Here is a 17,332-nt window from a genome sequence, read left to right on the forward strand (position 1 = left end):
AAGCAAAGAGAAAAGTTACTTTGAATTGTTAGGGCCCTGTCACACTTTTGCGTATATTCAAGTGCGCGTGAGTTGCGCACTAGTTAAGATTTTTTTAGTTTAAGTAATTGTAAGGTTTACGGGGAGGAAGTTGTTTTCTACTTTGACCCACCGTTGAGCAGTCTCGTTATCAAACCAAAGAAACTACTTCTTCGGCTGCAAGCTTAACCTAAACCAAAAACATGTTTAATATGCAACTCATGCGGGCTTGTATATACGCACAAGTGTGACAGGGGCTTTACTGTAGAGTTAGGCGAATTAGAAGCTGAGAGATCTAGTTAGGTCGATGATACACAATCCAATAGCGCGCACTATCCGTTGTTACACAGATTCTAACACAACAAACATGCTGTGGAAACTGCTGCTGACCGCTTTGCTGATGTCCGTCGGCCTCCGCGGGACAGTCGGCACTGACCAACGGGTCGCCCGGCAAGCCCCGGACGGTGAGTACATTTTAATCCAGAGTATATTGGCGCCTGAAGATAGCCTCTACCAGGCTCCGTCCTATCGTTGGGAAAATAGTACAAATCAGCCGAGGTACTCCGCTATACAGGGTTGGTCCGCTATACGGAAATGATCTTCAGCGCTGAGCTAGTTCCTTTGTACAGATAATCGGGGGATTAATTTGATACCCATTCTTCTAAGCGACTTCTCACAGGCTCCGTCCATCGAAATGGAACCTTACTGTATAGTGGACCTACCCTGTATAGTGGAGTAACTCGGCTGATTTCTACTATTTTCCCAACGATAGGACGGAGCCTGGTAGAGGCTAGTCTGAAGACACTTTTTCGTTCGATTTTAGGAAGGAATTCTGAATCCGCCTGACATGTCAACGCCAGGCTTGCTTTCTCGTTGTTTACCAGCGCTAGAACATTGCAACAATGACACTAATATGTTGAAAATTGAATGCTAATGTCAATCTGAATTGGGATTTTCAAATTGAGAATTTTTACAGTGCTGGCACCATTTAATTCTAAGATACGCCCATTTAATTCCCCTCTTGCCTTGGGCCAAAAATTGACCCGGATCTTTGGCAATTGTCCCATTGGAACCCATATTTAGATACCCGGAAGTGTCTTGATGGACATTCAGTTACTGTCGGAAAGCTGGTCATAACATTTCCTAACACACGTCTATTCCACGTTTCGACGCTACAGTTTGCTCAGCCGACTTTGTTTTCCTTGTTGACGATTCCTGGAGCATATCGAGCGCTCGGTTCGGGCTCGCCAAACAGTTCATCATCGACTTTCTACAATGTTTCACTGATAACGAGGATATCGGGGTGAGTCTGGCATTCTCATAAAACCTAGTATACTAATTCTCCATGTACTTCTTTTTCTCTTCTTCGTTTTGTTATACCCATTGCCCTGCACAAAAACAAAGCCCACCGACGACTGTCCTGCATCTGCCTCTGTTCTGGGCTCCACCTACCTCTAACCATGGACCAGAAAACAATGTTTTCAGTGAAGGTAGGATTAGGTATCAAATGTGTTTGCTTGTCTACTGTGTCATAGATCGGAGTCATACTGTACAACTGCGCACCGAGAACTGGGATCCCGCTGGGCATGTACACAACCACCGACCCCGTTCTACCTGTCGCCGTCAGCCAACTGATGCAGAAGGGAGGCCTGAGTAAGATCGGGCTGGCCATCAGGTTCATGGCAGACACGGTAGGACCAACAGTTCTGGTGTGGACGTAATAGAAGGGAGGTGTGTGTTTCTTGTGGGAAAAAAATCTTGAGACCTCTAGAGAGGGGTGGTTTTCGGTCGGAGGAGCTAATGAGCTTGAGGATGTAACTCCTAAGAAAATGATCCCCATTCCCCACCCCAATCTTCGGTATTTCAACACTCAATTATAAATTCAGGAAGGTAACAGCTACTTATTACGTATACGTAGAATTTGGCTTCACTGTATGCTGAAATCAGACGACCATTACGCTCTACGCAGAATGCATCGACTTCCCTCTCGTCGTTGTATTTGAGCAGTCTGACTACGACTTCCGCTGTTCTTTAAACCCCCTTTCCACCAGAATCTGCCACCGCGCTGCAACTGCTGAGAGACCAAAGATTTGAGAGACCGTTCAATGAATTTGAACGATTTTCTTACTTTTTGCGTGTTGTGTTGTCTTTTTATATTCTATACATTTACATCTGACATTTCCAATGATAAAATCACGTCAAACAAATCCAATATTGGTCGCTGTACGGTCGCTCAGCAATCGCCGTCTGGTAAAAAGGGGCCCAAAGGGCATGCAGACCCTCTTTAATCAGTTTTGTTCGTTTGTTTTAGTCCAATTTCCGTGACGGTGTACCTCGGGCAGCGATACTCCTGACAGACGGAATGGCTCAAAGCGACGTCAATGCACAGGTAGGGAACAGTTTTCATCTTTGAAACTGGAGGGTGACTATCAATTAAACTTCTAAAGCTTTGTACCTGGCGTTATTACTATGTGATTGAGAAGTCTGCACGAAATGTAACATTGAAATAGTCATGTTTATACATCTGTTGACAACTTGTAAAGGTGTGTACCCTTTTTTGCCACCCCATGCATCCTTTCCGTCAGACACATAGAGAGGTTTCATTGTTGTGTTGGAACGCGCTTTAGGTGTTTATATGATATAGACTTTCGGGCTTGCAGAAAATAGTTTTACATATGTTTGAAGAAATACTGTCGCATGCATTCTTTCAGAAGAGGTAACCGCCGTGAAAACTATTGGTGACAGATAGTTTTACACATCTTTGAATAAGTAGTGTCGCATGTAACATTTCGAATGTGGCAACCACCGGTTAAAACTCGTTGTGACTTATACCGGGACGCTTTTGTTATTATCTTCTTAGGCAATGGATGACTATGAAGCGCAGGCTGAAGCGGCAAGGAACGCAGGAATCGACCTGTACGGTGTGGTCATCGGAGAGCCGGGTTTTCAGGACGACCACGTGCTTGAGGACATCACCGGTATCGAAGGCCGCGTATTTCCGAGCGACAATCCCTGCAATGTCGCCTACCGCATACTTGCGAACCTCTGCGCATCAGCAGGTGGTAAATCATAGTTGTTGTTTTTTTGGTTTCATTAAGATCTCCATTAGCGATATTGCAATTGTAAATACCAGAAGCATTTTCTAAGTTTGCAGTTAAACATGCACGAAGAAGATGAAAGCTATACCAGGTTTCAATCAATCTGTCTTTCGAGTGCCAAGCATACAGAACTAGGGAAAATATACATGGTGCAGGAGTCACTAAAAACTACAGACTTTCTGAAATGCAGTTCCACAGATGTAACGTTAACGCAAGCATGCAGAACTGTGGAAAATATACAAGGTAAAGAAGTCACAAATAACTTCTTACTTACCTAAACTACAGACTTCTTGAAATACAGCCCTATAAATGTAACGTAAGCAAGCGCCATTATTATTTTGCTTACGGCGCCCTCTTAATAAAACGAGTTAAAATGTGCAAACTGCCGCTTAGTTTAGTTTGACTACATACAGTGCCATTTTGGTCATTCATTTGACTGACGTCATTTCAGCTGGGGCCGGATGTCTGTACAACGGCATCACCATCCCTGTGGGGGAAGAGTATAAGGTGAGAGCTGCCAGGACTGACACCTGTTTGTCAAAAGAACACATCTGTTTTTTCGTGTTCAGAGTCTGTTTCTCTATCTCTCTCTTACTACTTACTACTTGTACTTGATTAGGTCTCCTCATCATCTGAGTGGCCTGTGTCAAGGTTTCGTCTTTTACATCTCGCTACCAATCTCCGCCATTCTACTCTATTCTGGGCCATCTTGCTCAAGTCTGTCAGCCTCAGGTTGTCAGACTCTCTCTACCTCCTCCTTATGCCTCCCTCTCCCCTCTCTCTCTTTTTCTTTCTCTTTATCTCTCTCTACGTCGGTATGTGTCTGTGTTTGTTTCTGCTGTGCATTTCTGTGATTCCCAACATACATGAATGCAGCGTTGTCATGCATCCTCATTGTTGCCAGGGAGGGGGTGAAGTCTGCCATCCCTGATTGTTAAAGGTTATAGATCCTTAGGCAATGATGACAGCTGTCTATCAACAACGTCTACTTCGATGACCTACAGTTTGAGACAGAATGAGACAGAAAGGTGAGATAGGGTAACAGTCTCTGATGCATGATTGACTCCCTCCACCCCACAGCCGGACGACTGCACGTGGTGCACCTGCCCAGCCGCCGGAGAGGACCCGGTGTGCGCCGTCCAGGACTGCGCCCCTCCGCCCTGCGCCGACCCCGTCAAGATCGCGGGGCAGTGCTGCCGGGTCTGCGACCGTTAGTCTGCTGTTATCTATTACTCATGAATATTTCACTGAATTCATTTTAAGTTCGCGTGTAGTTTCATTTTCCGAAGAAACATTTGACAAAGGGTACTGGGCACTTGTATTTGTATAGCCGGCATAACCGCTGTTCGGTGTAACACACCAGCTAAAGCTAAGGTTGATGATTTTGTAGTGGTTATCAAGAAGGTATGTAGGGATTGTCATAATTCTTCAATACATGGACATCATTTCAGCTCCGCCCGGCTGCCTGTACAATGGAGCCATCATCCCAGTGGGGGTAGAGTACAGGGCTGTAAGTAAGAGTCTGTCAAAACTGTCATGAGGGGGTAAGATTTCACGGATACAGAGGACAAAAGTTTGCTATAAGCAGACGAAGCCAACATTTGTAAAGTTCGTTGGTTGGCTGCTTGATAACTAGCCGGTTGTGCCTCCACTCTTTTAAAATTCTCCGGGGTACTGATCTTTTGTAAAAGATTCTGCAGTGATTATCCTATATCTAACCGTCCGTTTACGTCATTGTTAGCTGTGACAAGGACATGTGTTCAGACACGAAGATGTAATAAAAGTGTTTCAATCATTATGAATAGATACTAAACTTAACACAACAACACTGAGTGAATCAGCCTGAAATTTGGGTAAGACCTAATTCTCCCTAGTGTTGGTTGTACAAAGTCTAGTCATTATTCATAACGTTATGTACCAACACAGATGACCTTCCGTGCGCGTGCAATGTGTTTCAATCATGCTTTTGTCTCCACAGCCGGACAGCTGCACGTGGTGCAACTGTGACGCCGACGGAGCGGAGGCGATCTGCGCGTCGGTGGGCTGTGGAGGCTCGTCCGGCTGCCAAAACTACGTGCGGTACGCGGGGCAGTGCTGCCCGGTCTGCGCGCCCTGCTGCTACGGCTGTCGGCACGGCGACGGGATCGTTCCTTCGGGGGCCTCTTTCAAGGTGAGAACTAGTTACCACAGGCAGAAGGTTATGACTGTACATGGATGCAGACGGCATAACTCTTGAAGCCATGGATGGATGTTCATGATTTTTGGTAGGTACAAGTAAGTTACTGTTGGGGAGACGAAGGTCGAGAATGGGCATTTTTTGCGGGTTCCTACGCCAAGGTGCTACAGTGGACCTTTTGTGTATTTTTATGCATCAAAATGTACCAGGTAGGCTGTGTCGCCCTCCGTCTGGCTGCTCAGTGAGGGTTTAATGGCCTTGATTTATAGCCACATTTTTTGGGGTACGCTGACGATATCATTCCTTTGCGAGCCACGTTTGGGGTTGCAATTGATCATAACTATAATAGAGTAAATTGCAAATGCATGACCGAGGGCTAATTGCAAGTAGAAACAACACATATGATCATGAAAAATACAATGATATCAAGGGCTACACAACAAACAGAATATCATTTTAAAGGAAACGAATAAGCTTTATAATGTGATATGATATATAACGTAACGAAATTGACAAAGTATTCACAATACTTTCATTCCTCGACAAATATACTTGTACCGTCAAAAATTCTCCAGACCTCCCCAAAGTGTTGTATCGTAGGTTTAACTTCTGTAGTAGTGCTACATCTATAACCCTCTTCATGGGTACCTGGTACCTCCACTCTACAGCCGAACCCCTGCTCGAGTTGTTCCTGCCGCGGCGGAGGAATGGGTTGCGGCGGGCGCGGGTGTGCCCCTCCGCCCTGCGATAACCCCGTGACGCTCCCGGGGGAGTGCTGCCCGATCTGCCCCGACGCCGGCTGTCAGCACGCTGACGGCATCATCCTGGCGGGCGAAGAATACAAGGTGAGAGCTCGGACTGACGTCTGTTCGTCAAAGCTGCATGAAATCAGACTTTATCGCACAACGAGTCTAACGGATACAATGTATTGGAAATTGCCAAACAGATCTAAATATGTAACAAGTCTAATATAAACTGTTCTATTTGTAGGAAACAGGAACTGCATGCAGCATGACAGAGTAAAAGTATGATGAACAGAATGTACGGGGGAGATGAACTGATCTATCTGTATAACTACCCTTTTTACGTTACACATCAGTTTCGCTAGCAAACGGCGGTGGCCCTCTGTTCCGTGCCAAAGTTGAAACGACTTGTTACATTGAATATGATTACTCTCCAAGCAGAGGAGTGGGTCCGTCAGGTTTTTGACGTGTTTTTAGGCGTTTTTGTCGGGCTTTCTACCTTGTCATTTTTGGCTAGACAAAAAAACATGACAAAGTAGAAAGCCCGACAAAAACGCCTAAAAACACGCCAAAAACCTGCCGGACCCACTCCTCTGGTTGGAGAGTAGAATATGATGGCTAACGGTCAACTCCTGAGTAAAGTTCACCACTTCACTCCCACAGGTGGATGACTGCTCGGGATGCTCCTGCTCCGCGGCGGGACAGAGGCCGTCGTGCTACAGCGCGGGCTGCGCGTCTCCACCTTGTGACGCCCAGGTTCAGGTCGCAGGACAGTGTTGCCCTGTCTGTCAAGCTGAAGGTTAGCTTACTAGTATTTTAATCTATTGACCCTTTTTTGTGGTAAAGGTGGACCATTCAAAATTAGTTGACCCCGAATGGTATCATACGGTAGTAGTTGACCCCGAAGGGTACACCAAAAGATTGTGCGCACCACTCTACCTGGCCTCGATGGATACTTCTCAGCGTAACATCTCAGCCAGGTAAGTACCAGACAGCAATATCGGCGATATTAGACTGCCCGAGCGCTGTCGTTCCATGGCAAGCAAGGAACAACATTTTAATCTATTGATACCGTGGCTGATAGGTACAACGCGCGACACACCGGTGTGTCGCGCAGCAAAAGTCGGTCTGTCGCGCATCCGCAAGTCGGTGCGTGGCGCAGCGAAAGTCCGTGTGTGGCACAGCAAACGTTGGTGTGTCGCGATTTGAACCTATCGGCAACGGTACATTCACATTACAAGGACGTAATGCATCGGCGCGGCATACACAGGCCGTCGTTGATTTGTTAGCAAGATAGCTCAATGAAGTTTCTTTGGATCTCTAAGGCTTTTACAGATGTGTAGACGTTAAAACGTTTGAATTGATAAGAATTAGTGCACACTGTGTTGGTGATACTATTCCGTCGATGATATTGTGGTGCTTATCAAGTAAAAAGGCATGTACTGTACAGTGACACTGTTTGGTACTTAGATTTTGAGATCTGTGGCGCTTGGTATGGCAGCTATTTCTTTGCTGGTGAAGCATTTCCTTAGAGAGAGAAGTAGATCAATCTCAGTATACATATTATATAAACTTGTTTCAATTTATTCGCAGATGTTTTAAACCACACCATAGTAGGTTGATGTACGACATAGTTGTAATTTAGCAGGAATATAAAATCATAATGTGAACTATGTTGTTGATCGACTGTCTGACGTCATTTCAGCTCCGGAGGGCTGTCCGTACGGCGGCATCATCATCCCCCTACATACCGTTTACAAGGTGAGAGGTATTACTGACACATGTCTGTCAAAAAGGGATTGCATTTGATATGTTGGATGATGACGTAAAGCCGGCTGCCACCTACGAGGGAGCTTCAGGCATAAGCCACAAGAGTCAAACCTCTACACGAAAAAGAACCCAACATACTTATCCAGAAGAGTAGGGATGGCCCGGTGTGCTTAGCGCACTACTAGCTTCACGAAAAAGTATCATGCTTCACCTCAATTGAGGATGACTGCTTTACCTTTATCTTGCTGTCAAAACCTGTACTCAGCAAATTGATAGAGTAATTTTGCAGACATTCTATCCATTCATTACATAATGATTACTTACTCCGCCCTACAGCCGGACGACTGCACTGAGTGTAACTGCTACGCAGCCGGGGTGGCGCCTGCCTGCGTGGCGATATTTTGCCCACCTACACCCTGCCCAGACCCGGTGAAGATCGCTGGGCGGTGCTGCCGTATCTGCCGCGAGATCGTCCCGATCGGGGACAATGGGCCCATCTAGAGGTACGGCATTTTGCATCTTTTAGTACACACAAGTACTTCTAATTGATTAAATAGTGATTTCATCTGCAAAATAAACATCGATACTCATCTTTGCACTCATACATAATCATGTATTGGCTGATCTAACAAAAAATAGGCTAAATTGTAACGTTTCCGGAGTAGCGGACCACGTAGATTCACTCCTGACTCTCATGACGAAAGCTCGGCTCAGTTAACACGAAGAGATCCACAACTGGAACTTGGACAGATTTCAAGTTAAAGTTGAAAAATTTGCCCGTGATTCTTTGAGAAAATTATGTGTTTCAATCTAGTTCCATCTTTTCTGTCTCCTTATAAAGGTACATCAACCTAAGTGGAGACTTGCTGCCCAATGTACCACAAGGCACATGAGGATCTAGATTAGTCAAAGTAATAGGTGAATCTGCGATCACTGGAAACAGGGCAGCCTTATGGGAACAAGAGCGGTGGATTGTCCGCGTTTACCCAAATAAAGTTTGATCTCCACGAGCGGTTTTCACTCACCTCGTCTTTTCTGTCTTCGAGAATTGTTTTGTCACTTCAAACTAAAAATAGATGTATTTCCGATACTTGTTAAGAATACCACAGTTAGAAATTGTTGGTGAGGGCCTTGAGGTGGCATATCAATAACTAGAGTTTCATATTTGCAAATTAAGATCTTATAAAGACTCCTTAAATCTGTTTTAAAAACCTGTATCATTAGACTGGCCTGGTCACTTTTCTAGTTACCATCTTTATTCATCATATCGTATCTGTACAAAAAAACTGCATGTAGAAAGTTAGCAGACATCATAAACAACATCTAACATAATAGTAAAACTGTATATCTTGGATAAACTTTGAAGTAATGTCAACAAACTGGGCCGGCAAAGCTTTTCTTCCGTCATATCATCATTTGGACTGCATTTTGTCATTTTCTACTTTCATAATATACAAGTGTCATTCATTGTAAATCATCAAATTTATTGTAATGTACTGTCAGTATGCTAGTATATTGATCAAACAGAACTAACTTCTACGGAACATCTGATAGCTTTGGGACATACATGTACACAATGTGTTTGGATAAGCTGCACTGGAAAGAAAAAGCACACATCTACATTCTGAATAAAAGTGTCTTAAACTCCCCGTAGCCTTTTCATACAAGAGCCAACGACACACATATTCACGACTCAAATTTTTTTCTTCTTTCAAGTTTAAAAAAATCACAAACATGTAAGATACCTCACAGGGAAATTCAATATCAAACATAATCTTTTCTACAATACATTGCCTATCTAGCTTGGGCTTTTTAATCAAGATTACAAGGAGTAATTTTCCTTGTGATAGTACCAACAAAGTGGTCAATAGAATTTGCAAGCCTGGGTGGTGGTAATCTGAACATAGGGACTGCCACTAGCTTTCTGACAGGTCAAAACGTTACAATTAATAGACATTTAATGGAGCATTACCTCACGGTACAATCATCTTACAAAACTAATTAACTAATCAAAGACATGTAAAAACTTGCTGGTTTCAGGATGAGGTATCACTCGATCACTGCACGCACACACACACAGTTAAGCTGAAATTGTTGATACCAATCAAAGTAGGCATTGTGTGCCATACAATGCCAGTATTACATACATATATACAGGGTTGCTCAGGACTGGTGGGACATTGTAACCTACACTACATCAAGCTGCCATAGAATGACCTGTTCCTCAAAGCTTTCGAACATTTATAACCAATCTCCTGCACATACTATTATAGTACAGTGGGGACAAAGCAGTTAGAGCTGTGGCTAGAGGTCCTTGTGTGTTTGGTGTGTCTGGCGTAGTGAGTCGGCGTGGTGTTGAATGAGTTCATTCACAGACTGCACCATCCTTGTCAGGTACAGGCCGCCCGCTGGGACGCCACACAGGGCACCTTCCACTGCAGAAGGGCTGGATGGAGGGACAGACGTGTTACAACTCAAGTAGACACCACAGTTTTTAGGATTTTTCTTAGACTGCCTACAGTTATACGGGACTCATAGGAAAAAGACTGAATGTAGGGACAGAGGGGAGATGTGATACAACTCAAATAGTCAAGAAGGTCTTAAAGCCAGTGTCACACAGTAGGAAAATGGCTTGCCCGGTGTAGTCTCCGAGCTCTAAAGGACATTGTAAGACCTCAGAAGCATTCATCAGCATTGCTTATATAGAGACAATGTAAAACTAGTACAAATGTATGCTGACAGACTCCTTTCACTGGAACACACCTGTCAATGGTTTAAACCCTATATACTATACACATGACTTCTCACCTGATGTCACCTATCCTGTGGCTACAGGTGCACTTTACCACCTGGTTCGGGTAGGCACCTGGGGTCAGGTTGAAGGTCACGAAGAACTTGGCATGTGCCTCAACACTGGAGAACTCCACAGTCAGGCTGGAGGGTGCAAAAAGGTCATGGGGTAAGAGGGGAAAAGTCACATCATTACAAGGGCAGAGTTCTGTTGATTGACAAAAACAAATAGCTCTTAAAATGACTTTGTGACATGGCACCAGCCATTTCAAATCTGCAAAGACTGAAAGACTCTTAGTAATCTTACCATTATATACAGTCGCATGTCTCAAAACGATAGATAGAAATATGTGTGATGTACATTGTACATGTAAAGATAAGTTATGATAGTATAGACCACATTTAAAAATTTACTTAAATAGTGGGCATAACCCGAACAACGAGAGAGTGGCTGCATGTCTGTCAAATGTTTGCATGTTTTATCACGCATGTCTACATTTTGACTGAGGTGGGTGGAGCTATGGGATCGGTCTATTGGTAAAATGCTGAGATATGTACATCAATGGCTTAGATAATAGAGGTCTTAGCATATAGAAAATGGTTAATTTATTCATCTATTTATCTAAAATGACTAGCTCTAACTTCAAAGTGACCAGTGTTAAATGTCCTGTATGGTGAGGAACATTCATTAAGGCTACCCACCCTGTGCTATCCACAGTGGTGAACGGGTGCCTCAGGATGACATCCTGTACTTCATCCCCCAGTCTGCGGGCTTCCGACACAAGCAACGACACTCTGTGTAGAAGCTACAGTAAAAAAACAGGAGAAATAATGTGTAAATGTAACAGGAAAATTCCCATGCTCTAAGATGTCAATAGCTACAGGGAACAATGGTCGACCACGGCTTGAAATATCATCATATAAGATTAGAAGTGCAACTTTTCTCAACAGCATGGAAGTTGGGTGAGTGGCAACAACCAAAACTCAAACTCCCAGCCTTCAGATCCTGAGGCAGAATCAGTTTCCTTAGACCATGCATGCTACTAACACACACTACTGTAAATCTTTAAATGTTCCCGGTGGTTTTATTTTTGCTGTGACCTCTACACTGCAATTCATGACGTAAAACACCATGATTATTTCCCCTTCAATCGCAAAATTAAGTCCCCCCGAAAATACAATGACATACCTTGCTCTGTGTGGGAAAGGTTGGGTAGCTCTGTACAAGCTGTGACTGGTTAAGTGCTCCCTGCACCATGCGATGACACAGGTGCGCCCAGGGCGCTGCCTCCTCTGCTAGCAGGGACTCAAGCTGGATGTCTGTGATCTTCTGACACTCATCTGTGGGACAGCGAACAAGAAGTAAGTACTTTACTTCAATAACATACAATCATGACTAAATGTTTTGGTAACTATGAATTTGTTCATCTTATCTAGTTTCTAAAGAAATACTGCAGATTCAAACTTGTTCGTACAAAATGCATTAGGGGCCATTTTCTTGGCCAGTTTAGAAAAACTGCTTAGAATTACATGATAAGATGTGCCGAAGAACTCAGCTCAAGAACTACATACATGTATGTGCATACACACAGACACAGACACCCAAACTCACATTCACAGACATGCACACACACAAGCCAAGAACAATGCTGAAGTCCCTTGCAGGTGAAGTAACAAATGGATTGACACTCACCCTTTGCACCTGCATACGTAACTGTGAGCTGCAGTGATTTCTGCAGAAATGACACACGCAACTGGGCTGCAGTCAACTCCTCCAGCTCCCACTCTACAAGGCTGGGGAAACAACTCAGATTAGACCTGCAGTTCCAAACAAATCCACAAAGGGGCCCAAACTTACACCACTTCTTCCATAGCTCAGCAGCTATCTACAACATAAAAGTCATGACAATGGCATGTCTCAGATTTTCGAACATGTTTGTAGGGCACAACGGCATCGTATTTGTACTCTGCTAGTGATTACAGTGTAGGTTCAACAATCTATGTAACAAAATGACCAAAATGTTGGCTTTTCACACTTTAAAAGGGGCCTTTAGTGCCCTGTCACATACGCCATGCGACTGTCATACAACCGCAAATCGTGGGCATTCTTGGGATAGTCATGCATTTGTCCTACAAAATTCTGCTTTCTTCTTACGGAAAAGGTTATCTTAGTTCCCTGTCGACGGTTGTTCCTGTCACAGCCTAATCGAAAATTCTACAGCATTAAAATCGTAAGAGAGCATAGACCACACCGTTGAGCGATAGATAAGAAACGTAGCCTGTTAACACAACTCACCCCTGCAGCCTGTTGAGTGCCCTGACCCGCTCCTCCAGGGCCTGAGCTGCGGTGCCGTCCTCCCCCTGCTGCAGGCCCAGCTCCGCCTGCTGCAGCTGCAGCTGGTCCACCTGCAGCTCCAGCGACTCCCGCTCCTGCTGCAGGCTCATGCAGGTGCTGCAGAGGATGAAACAATTTTCAGGTCATTTTTGTACTTTAAGTGCAAGGGAAGAAAGAGGAGGGGTGCAATGGACAGCACCTGCAGGCTACAGACACACGATACTGTAAAAAAAAAATAGTCCCATTAGCCTTTCTTTGAGGCCCGTAGTGGTTTGTTGTCCACTGTGTCTTGGGCATGGTAATCCTCAACTTCAACTTTCGATAACCCCCCAATAACCCTGCGAGGGGCAAAGTAGGGGGGGAGAACAAGTACATGTAAGTACTTTACTACAATTTTTGAGGAAAGTTTCAGTGATTAAAATTTGGTTCTTCTAATAAGAAATAAAGTCCGTAGTGTAGATCAAACTTTCTTAACTAAACCAGCCAAGAAAATGTCTCCATACAGCATTTTATAATGACGAGTTTGAATTTTCATCATTTCTGTAGACGAGCAAATCAATTAGGCATGCTGCAGAGCCACACACACATACATAGTGGTGCGGATCGGTCCGACCGGACCGGTTCCGGACTTGTAAAACGTTTAGGTTCAAGTCCAAAAAAACCTAAACATCTGGAAACAAGTCCGGACTTGAAAAAAAATTCTCTCACTCATACACTCCTTTTTGTTTTAAACCATCTTAAACCTTCCTTAAATCGTGAAATTTGCACTAGAAAAATATGAAAACATTGCTGTTTTTGTGTTTATAACTGAACTTTTGTGTTAATTACAGACTATATATAATTCCGTATATATAGTTTTCAAATTACATGTAAAATATCTGCCAATATGCAATTTTACATGTAAGGCCACAGCAAGTAATTTTTATGGATGACATCAGCGCGCTCATTAATTTTCGCCTGATTTCAAAATAAAAAACAAGAAATTTCATTGCCCTCCAACAGTGGTCAACATGCCAAAAATTGGCAAATATGTCTGAAACGTTGACAGTCTTAAGTGTTTCATTGCATATGAATACCCAGTGTAGTTCCTGCCCATGATGGTATAATAACAAGCTGTTTTCTGCATTTGTTCTAGCTATGACATTATATAAATAATGGGGGGGGGGGGGGGATTCTAGTTGATTGAGCTGTATACACAGGGTGTTTCATGGCATATGAATTCCCAATGTAGTTGCTTCAGATGATGGTACAACAAGTTCTTTTCTGCATTTGTTGTAGTTAGTCTATTGAGTTGTATGCACATTTACAAAGACATGTCTACATTAAATAAAGGAGGTTTTATATTATATATGAAACCTCATTGGTTGAATACAGGAATAAAAGACCTGTTGGTCATGATATCATATTTCGTGGCCTCAATTCTTGTTTAACAAGACTTATGATCTCAAAATTTGAAAATATAGGAATCTTGTTTTTTTTGGCCCGCCTTGTTTTTTTTCCGCCCTATCTCATTAATTTTGGAGTCTGCGGAGGATGTCATCCATAAAATTTACTTGCTGTGGCCTAACACGAAAAAAATATTCCAAAATTATTGTTCAGGTCCGGACTTTCAAGTCCGGACCTGAACCTAAACCTCTGGACTCGAGTCCGAACCTAAACCTAAACTCGGGTTTAGATCCACACCACTACACATACATACACAAGTCAAGAACAGTACTAAGTCCCTTGGGGGCGATGTTATAACTGGCTTGACCTTTGCACCAGCATACGTAACTGTAATGGAAGGCAGTGCTACAAATAAGGGAAATGACGGCGTCTTTACCAAACAAGCCTACAACCAAACAAGCCTACAACCATACCTTTTCAAATGCTCCTGTTCCTGACGGGATGCAGCAAGTTCTGAAACAAGTTGAGAGACAACATCTCATTAATAGCACAATAACATTCTTACACAAATAAATTAGCGGAATAGCATGATTAAAAAAATCTAAAACAGTGGAAGATAGAAACTCAAGGCTCACCCTCCTCTTTCTGCAACAATTCCGCCTGCTGTTCTTTAAATCTCTGTATGTCCTCATCGGACGGGAGCTCCATCCCCTCCAGATCAGCAATGGCATCTTCCAGATCCTTCTCAACTGAAACAGATGCATTGTTGCAGTACCATTGATAATCATCTTGTTGGCATAGAAAGCTTGTTGAAGGATAGTTTTATTATCTAACTTTCTTGCATTTTTCACTCTCAACAAGAGTGCTGTCCAAGCCATGGACAAAAAAAAACATGGCTATTTCAAGAACAAAATGTTCACATTCAATATAAAAGATCACTAGCAATCTCCACTTATCTATATTTGATAATTCCTTAAACCCTAATTCTTCCTTCCTCCTGAATATTGTTTTATACTGTTATCATGTCATTTCATCTCTTATCATGAAAAAAAGAACACAAAAAAACACAGCAAAGCTTGGCTTTCTTTTCTTTTCAATCTAACAAACTTACCATTGTCCAGCGTAGCTAAACTTTGGTCTACTTTCTGCAGGGAGGCGTCCAGTTCTTCCACACCTGTCTTCATGTCTGCGTATTCTTCCTGAAGGAAATATTGAATAACCAAATGTTATAAAATAGATGCATGATCTTAGCATCCAGTCCAAGCAGATTCAAATATGGTATGCTGAACCAGTAAGGTTTGGTGGCCCAACAAGGCACTAGTATTGTATCCCAGATTTATGGTAGCCCACAGACAGAGGCATGATAGCCTACCTACAACTGTAGGCATGTTGCTTCAGGAATATATTATGAGCTACAATGGCTCACCTATATTGGTAGTCATATCAGCCTGGCATGTCATAAAAGACAGATTCTTGGGTAACACTTGGTAACACTGATCTAATTTTGGACAGGAAAAAGCAGACATATATTGAAATAAGTTCTGTATGTCAATTTTGCAGAAGGAAGTGCAAACCTTGAGTGATTCCACGATGGCGCCTGCCATCTTACAGTTCCACTCGTGCCAGTCCGTCTTGGCCTGTTTCTTACAGCAGGATCTCAAGGACTCAATGTTCTTCTTCAGCTGATCAACCTGGGAAATACAAGTAGGTATAAGACGCTTATTTAGGCCGCAAAAATTCAATTTGTAGGTTCCTGGATTTTGAAAAGTAACGCTGAACTGGAAGATTAACATGAAGACGCAGCATCTGAGGGAAAAGTCTCCCCCACCATTACACACAGAAGACTGTAAATTCATTCTTTCACAGTGACTTACTTTTGTTTCGAAAATAAAAAAAAGCACCACAACCACAGATTTACAGCATATTTGGAAATTTTCCTCCAAGGCTTAGCCATTCAATTTCATCTCACTAATTTCGACCATATTCCCATCTTATATTTTACCCAAGTTCATGTAATTCAAGATCTTTATAGCTTCTCCATCAATTTTAGAAATTTTCCCATGTCTGATTCTCCTGTTCTGTCTTGTCGAGAACATGTCTTAGGATACTATTAGGATTATCTTGATTTTGCTTCTCATGTGACAGAGAAGACATGAGGCAGCTGTTGGAGATGTGCTTCTGTGCCCTACCTCCTTCAGTTTGCCGTCTTGTAACATCTTCTGCGCCTCTAAGAACAGGGCGGGGTTATTCTGGTCCAGCCGCTCCTCCTGCTGATTTACCAGTTGTCGTGTGCTGCAGGAGATGGACAGAAATATGGTTGATCCTACAGGTGAAAGGGAAGTGATCTCGAACCAGTTTATCACATTGAATATCTATATTTTCCACTGGTTGTGACAGGAAAGACAGACAATATGTATAGTACATACAGGTTGATTGTACATTTGAACCAGGGAAATTCCCGTAGCTCTTTTTGACAGCTTGGTTGTCATTTAGGTTCACCGGTGCACACAAACTGAGTTTGCCACACAATACGGTCTATCTTTCAGTCATACCGGTAACACATTTACAGAGGTAATTTGATTCTTAAACTTGTCCTAGAATAAGAGTTACACGTGTCATTCAAATCAAAGTGTTCAAAGCTGTTGCTGATTCTAGAAATGATACCAAATGAAGCCCTCTAAGTTAGGATATTCTGCAAATGTATGTACATGAACACAGACCTCCCGATGTGCTCCTGTAGTTTGTTGCAGCTCCACTCGTACACATGAGCCTGGGGCAGAAGGATGCTCAGGATCTCCAGGTGGTCGTACAGGTTCTCAGGTGGGTCACTCTGTAAACAATAAATAAGCAAATAAATAAATAAACAAACAAACAGGTGTTCATACAAGCTTTCAGGTGCTACTGTTAGGTCACTCTCTACACAGACAAATAATATACAGGTTTTAAGGTTTCATGTTGATGGCACATACCCTGGGCAAGTAAATAAACAAAACAACCCTATAAAGTGCACCTAGGT

The 17,332-nt window shown here is 43.1% G+C and overlaps 2 protein-coding genes across 5 annotated transcripts in view; one reads left to right on the plus strand and one right to left on the minus strand.

The window, feature by feature from the left end:
- Positions 1-373: 373 nt before the first annotated feature.
- LOC136432016 (kielin/chordin-like protein) lies at positions 374-9,177 on the plus strand. Its single transcript, XM_066423030.1, has 14 exons — positions 374-482; positions 1,197-1,321; positions 1,554-1,709; positions 2,330-2,407; positions 2,879-3,090; positions 3,515-3,623; positions 4,197-4,326; positions 4,568-4,626; positions 5,095-5,286; positions 5,961-6,137; positions 6,699-6,834; positions 7,741-7,796; positions 8,142-8,308; positions 8,647-9,177. The coding sequence occupies exons 1-13, from the start codon at positions 386-388 to the stop codon at positions 8,304-8,306; spliced, it is 1,692 nt and encodes a 563-aa protein (XP_066279127.1). The 5' UTR covers positions 374-385; the 3' UTR covers positions 8,307-8,308; positions 8,647-9,177.
- Positions 9,040-17,332, minus strand: part of LOC136433838 (mucin-22-like) — a 43,037-nt gene continuing 34,744 nt past the window's right edge. For all 4 annotated transcript variants that reach the window (XM_066426387.1, XM_066426386.1, XM_066426385.1 and 1 more), the window contains exons 15-26: positions 17,037-17,146; positions 16,506-16,608; positions 15,891-16,007; positions 15,428-15,515; positions 14,952-15,065; positions 14,790-14,829; positions 12,892-13,047; positions 12,289-12,389; positions 11,785-11,936; positions 11,298-11,401; positions 10,614-10,739; positions 9,040-10,251 (exon numbers count right to left, since the gene is read on the minus strand). In XM_066426387.1, coding sequence (XP_066282484.1) covers positions 10,110-10,251; positions 10,614-10,739; positions 11,298-11,401; positions 11,785-11,936; positions 12,289-12,389; positions 12,892-13,047; positions 14,790-14,829; positions 14,952-15,065; positions 15,428-15,515; positions 15,891-16,007; positions 16,506-16,608; positions 17,037-17,146 — 1,353 coding nt within the window. In that variant the 3' untranslated portion in view covers positions 9,040-10,109. The remainder of the gene's footprint in view (positions 10,252-10,613; positions 10,740-11,297; positions 11,402-11,784; positions 11,937-12,288; positions 12,390-12,891; positions 13,048-14,789; positions 14,830-14,951; positions 15,066-15,427; positions 15,516-15,890; positions 16,008-16,505; positions 16,609-17,036; positions 17,147-17,332) is intronic.

This window comes from Branchiostoma lanceolatum, chromosome 4 (genome assembly GCF_035083965.1).
Source record: "Branchiostoma lanceolatum isolate klBraLanc5 chromosome 4, klBraLanc5.hap2, whole genome shotgun sequence".
NCBI classification, from domain to species: domain Eukaryota; kingdom Metazoa; phylum Chordata; class Leptocardii; order Amphioxiformes; family Branchiostomatidae; genus Branchiostoma; species Branchiostoma lanceolatum.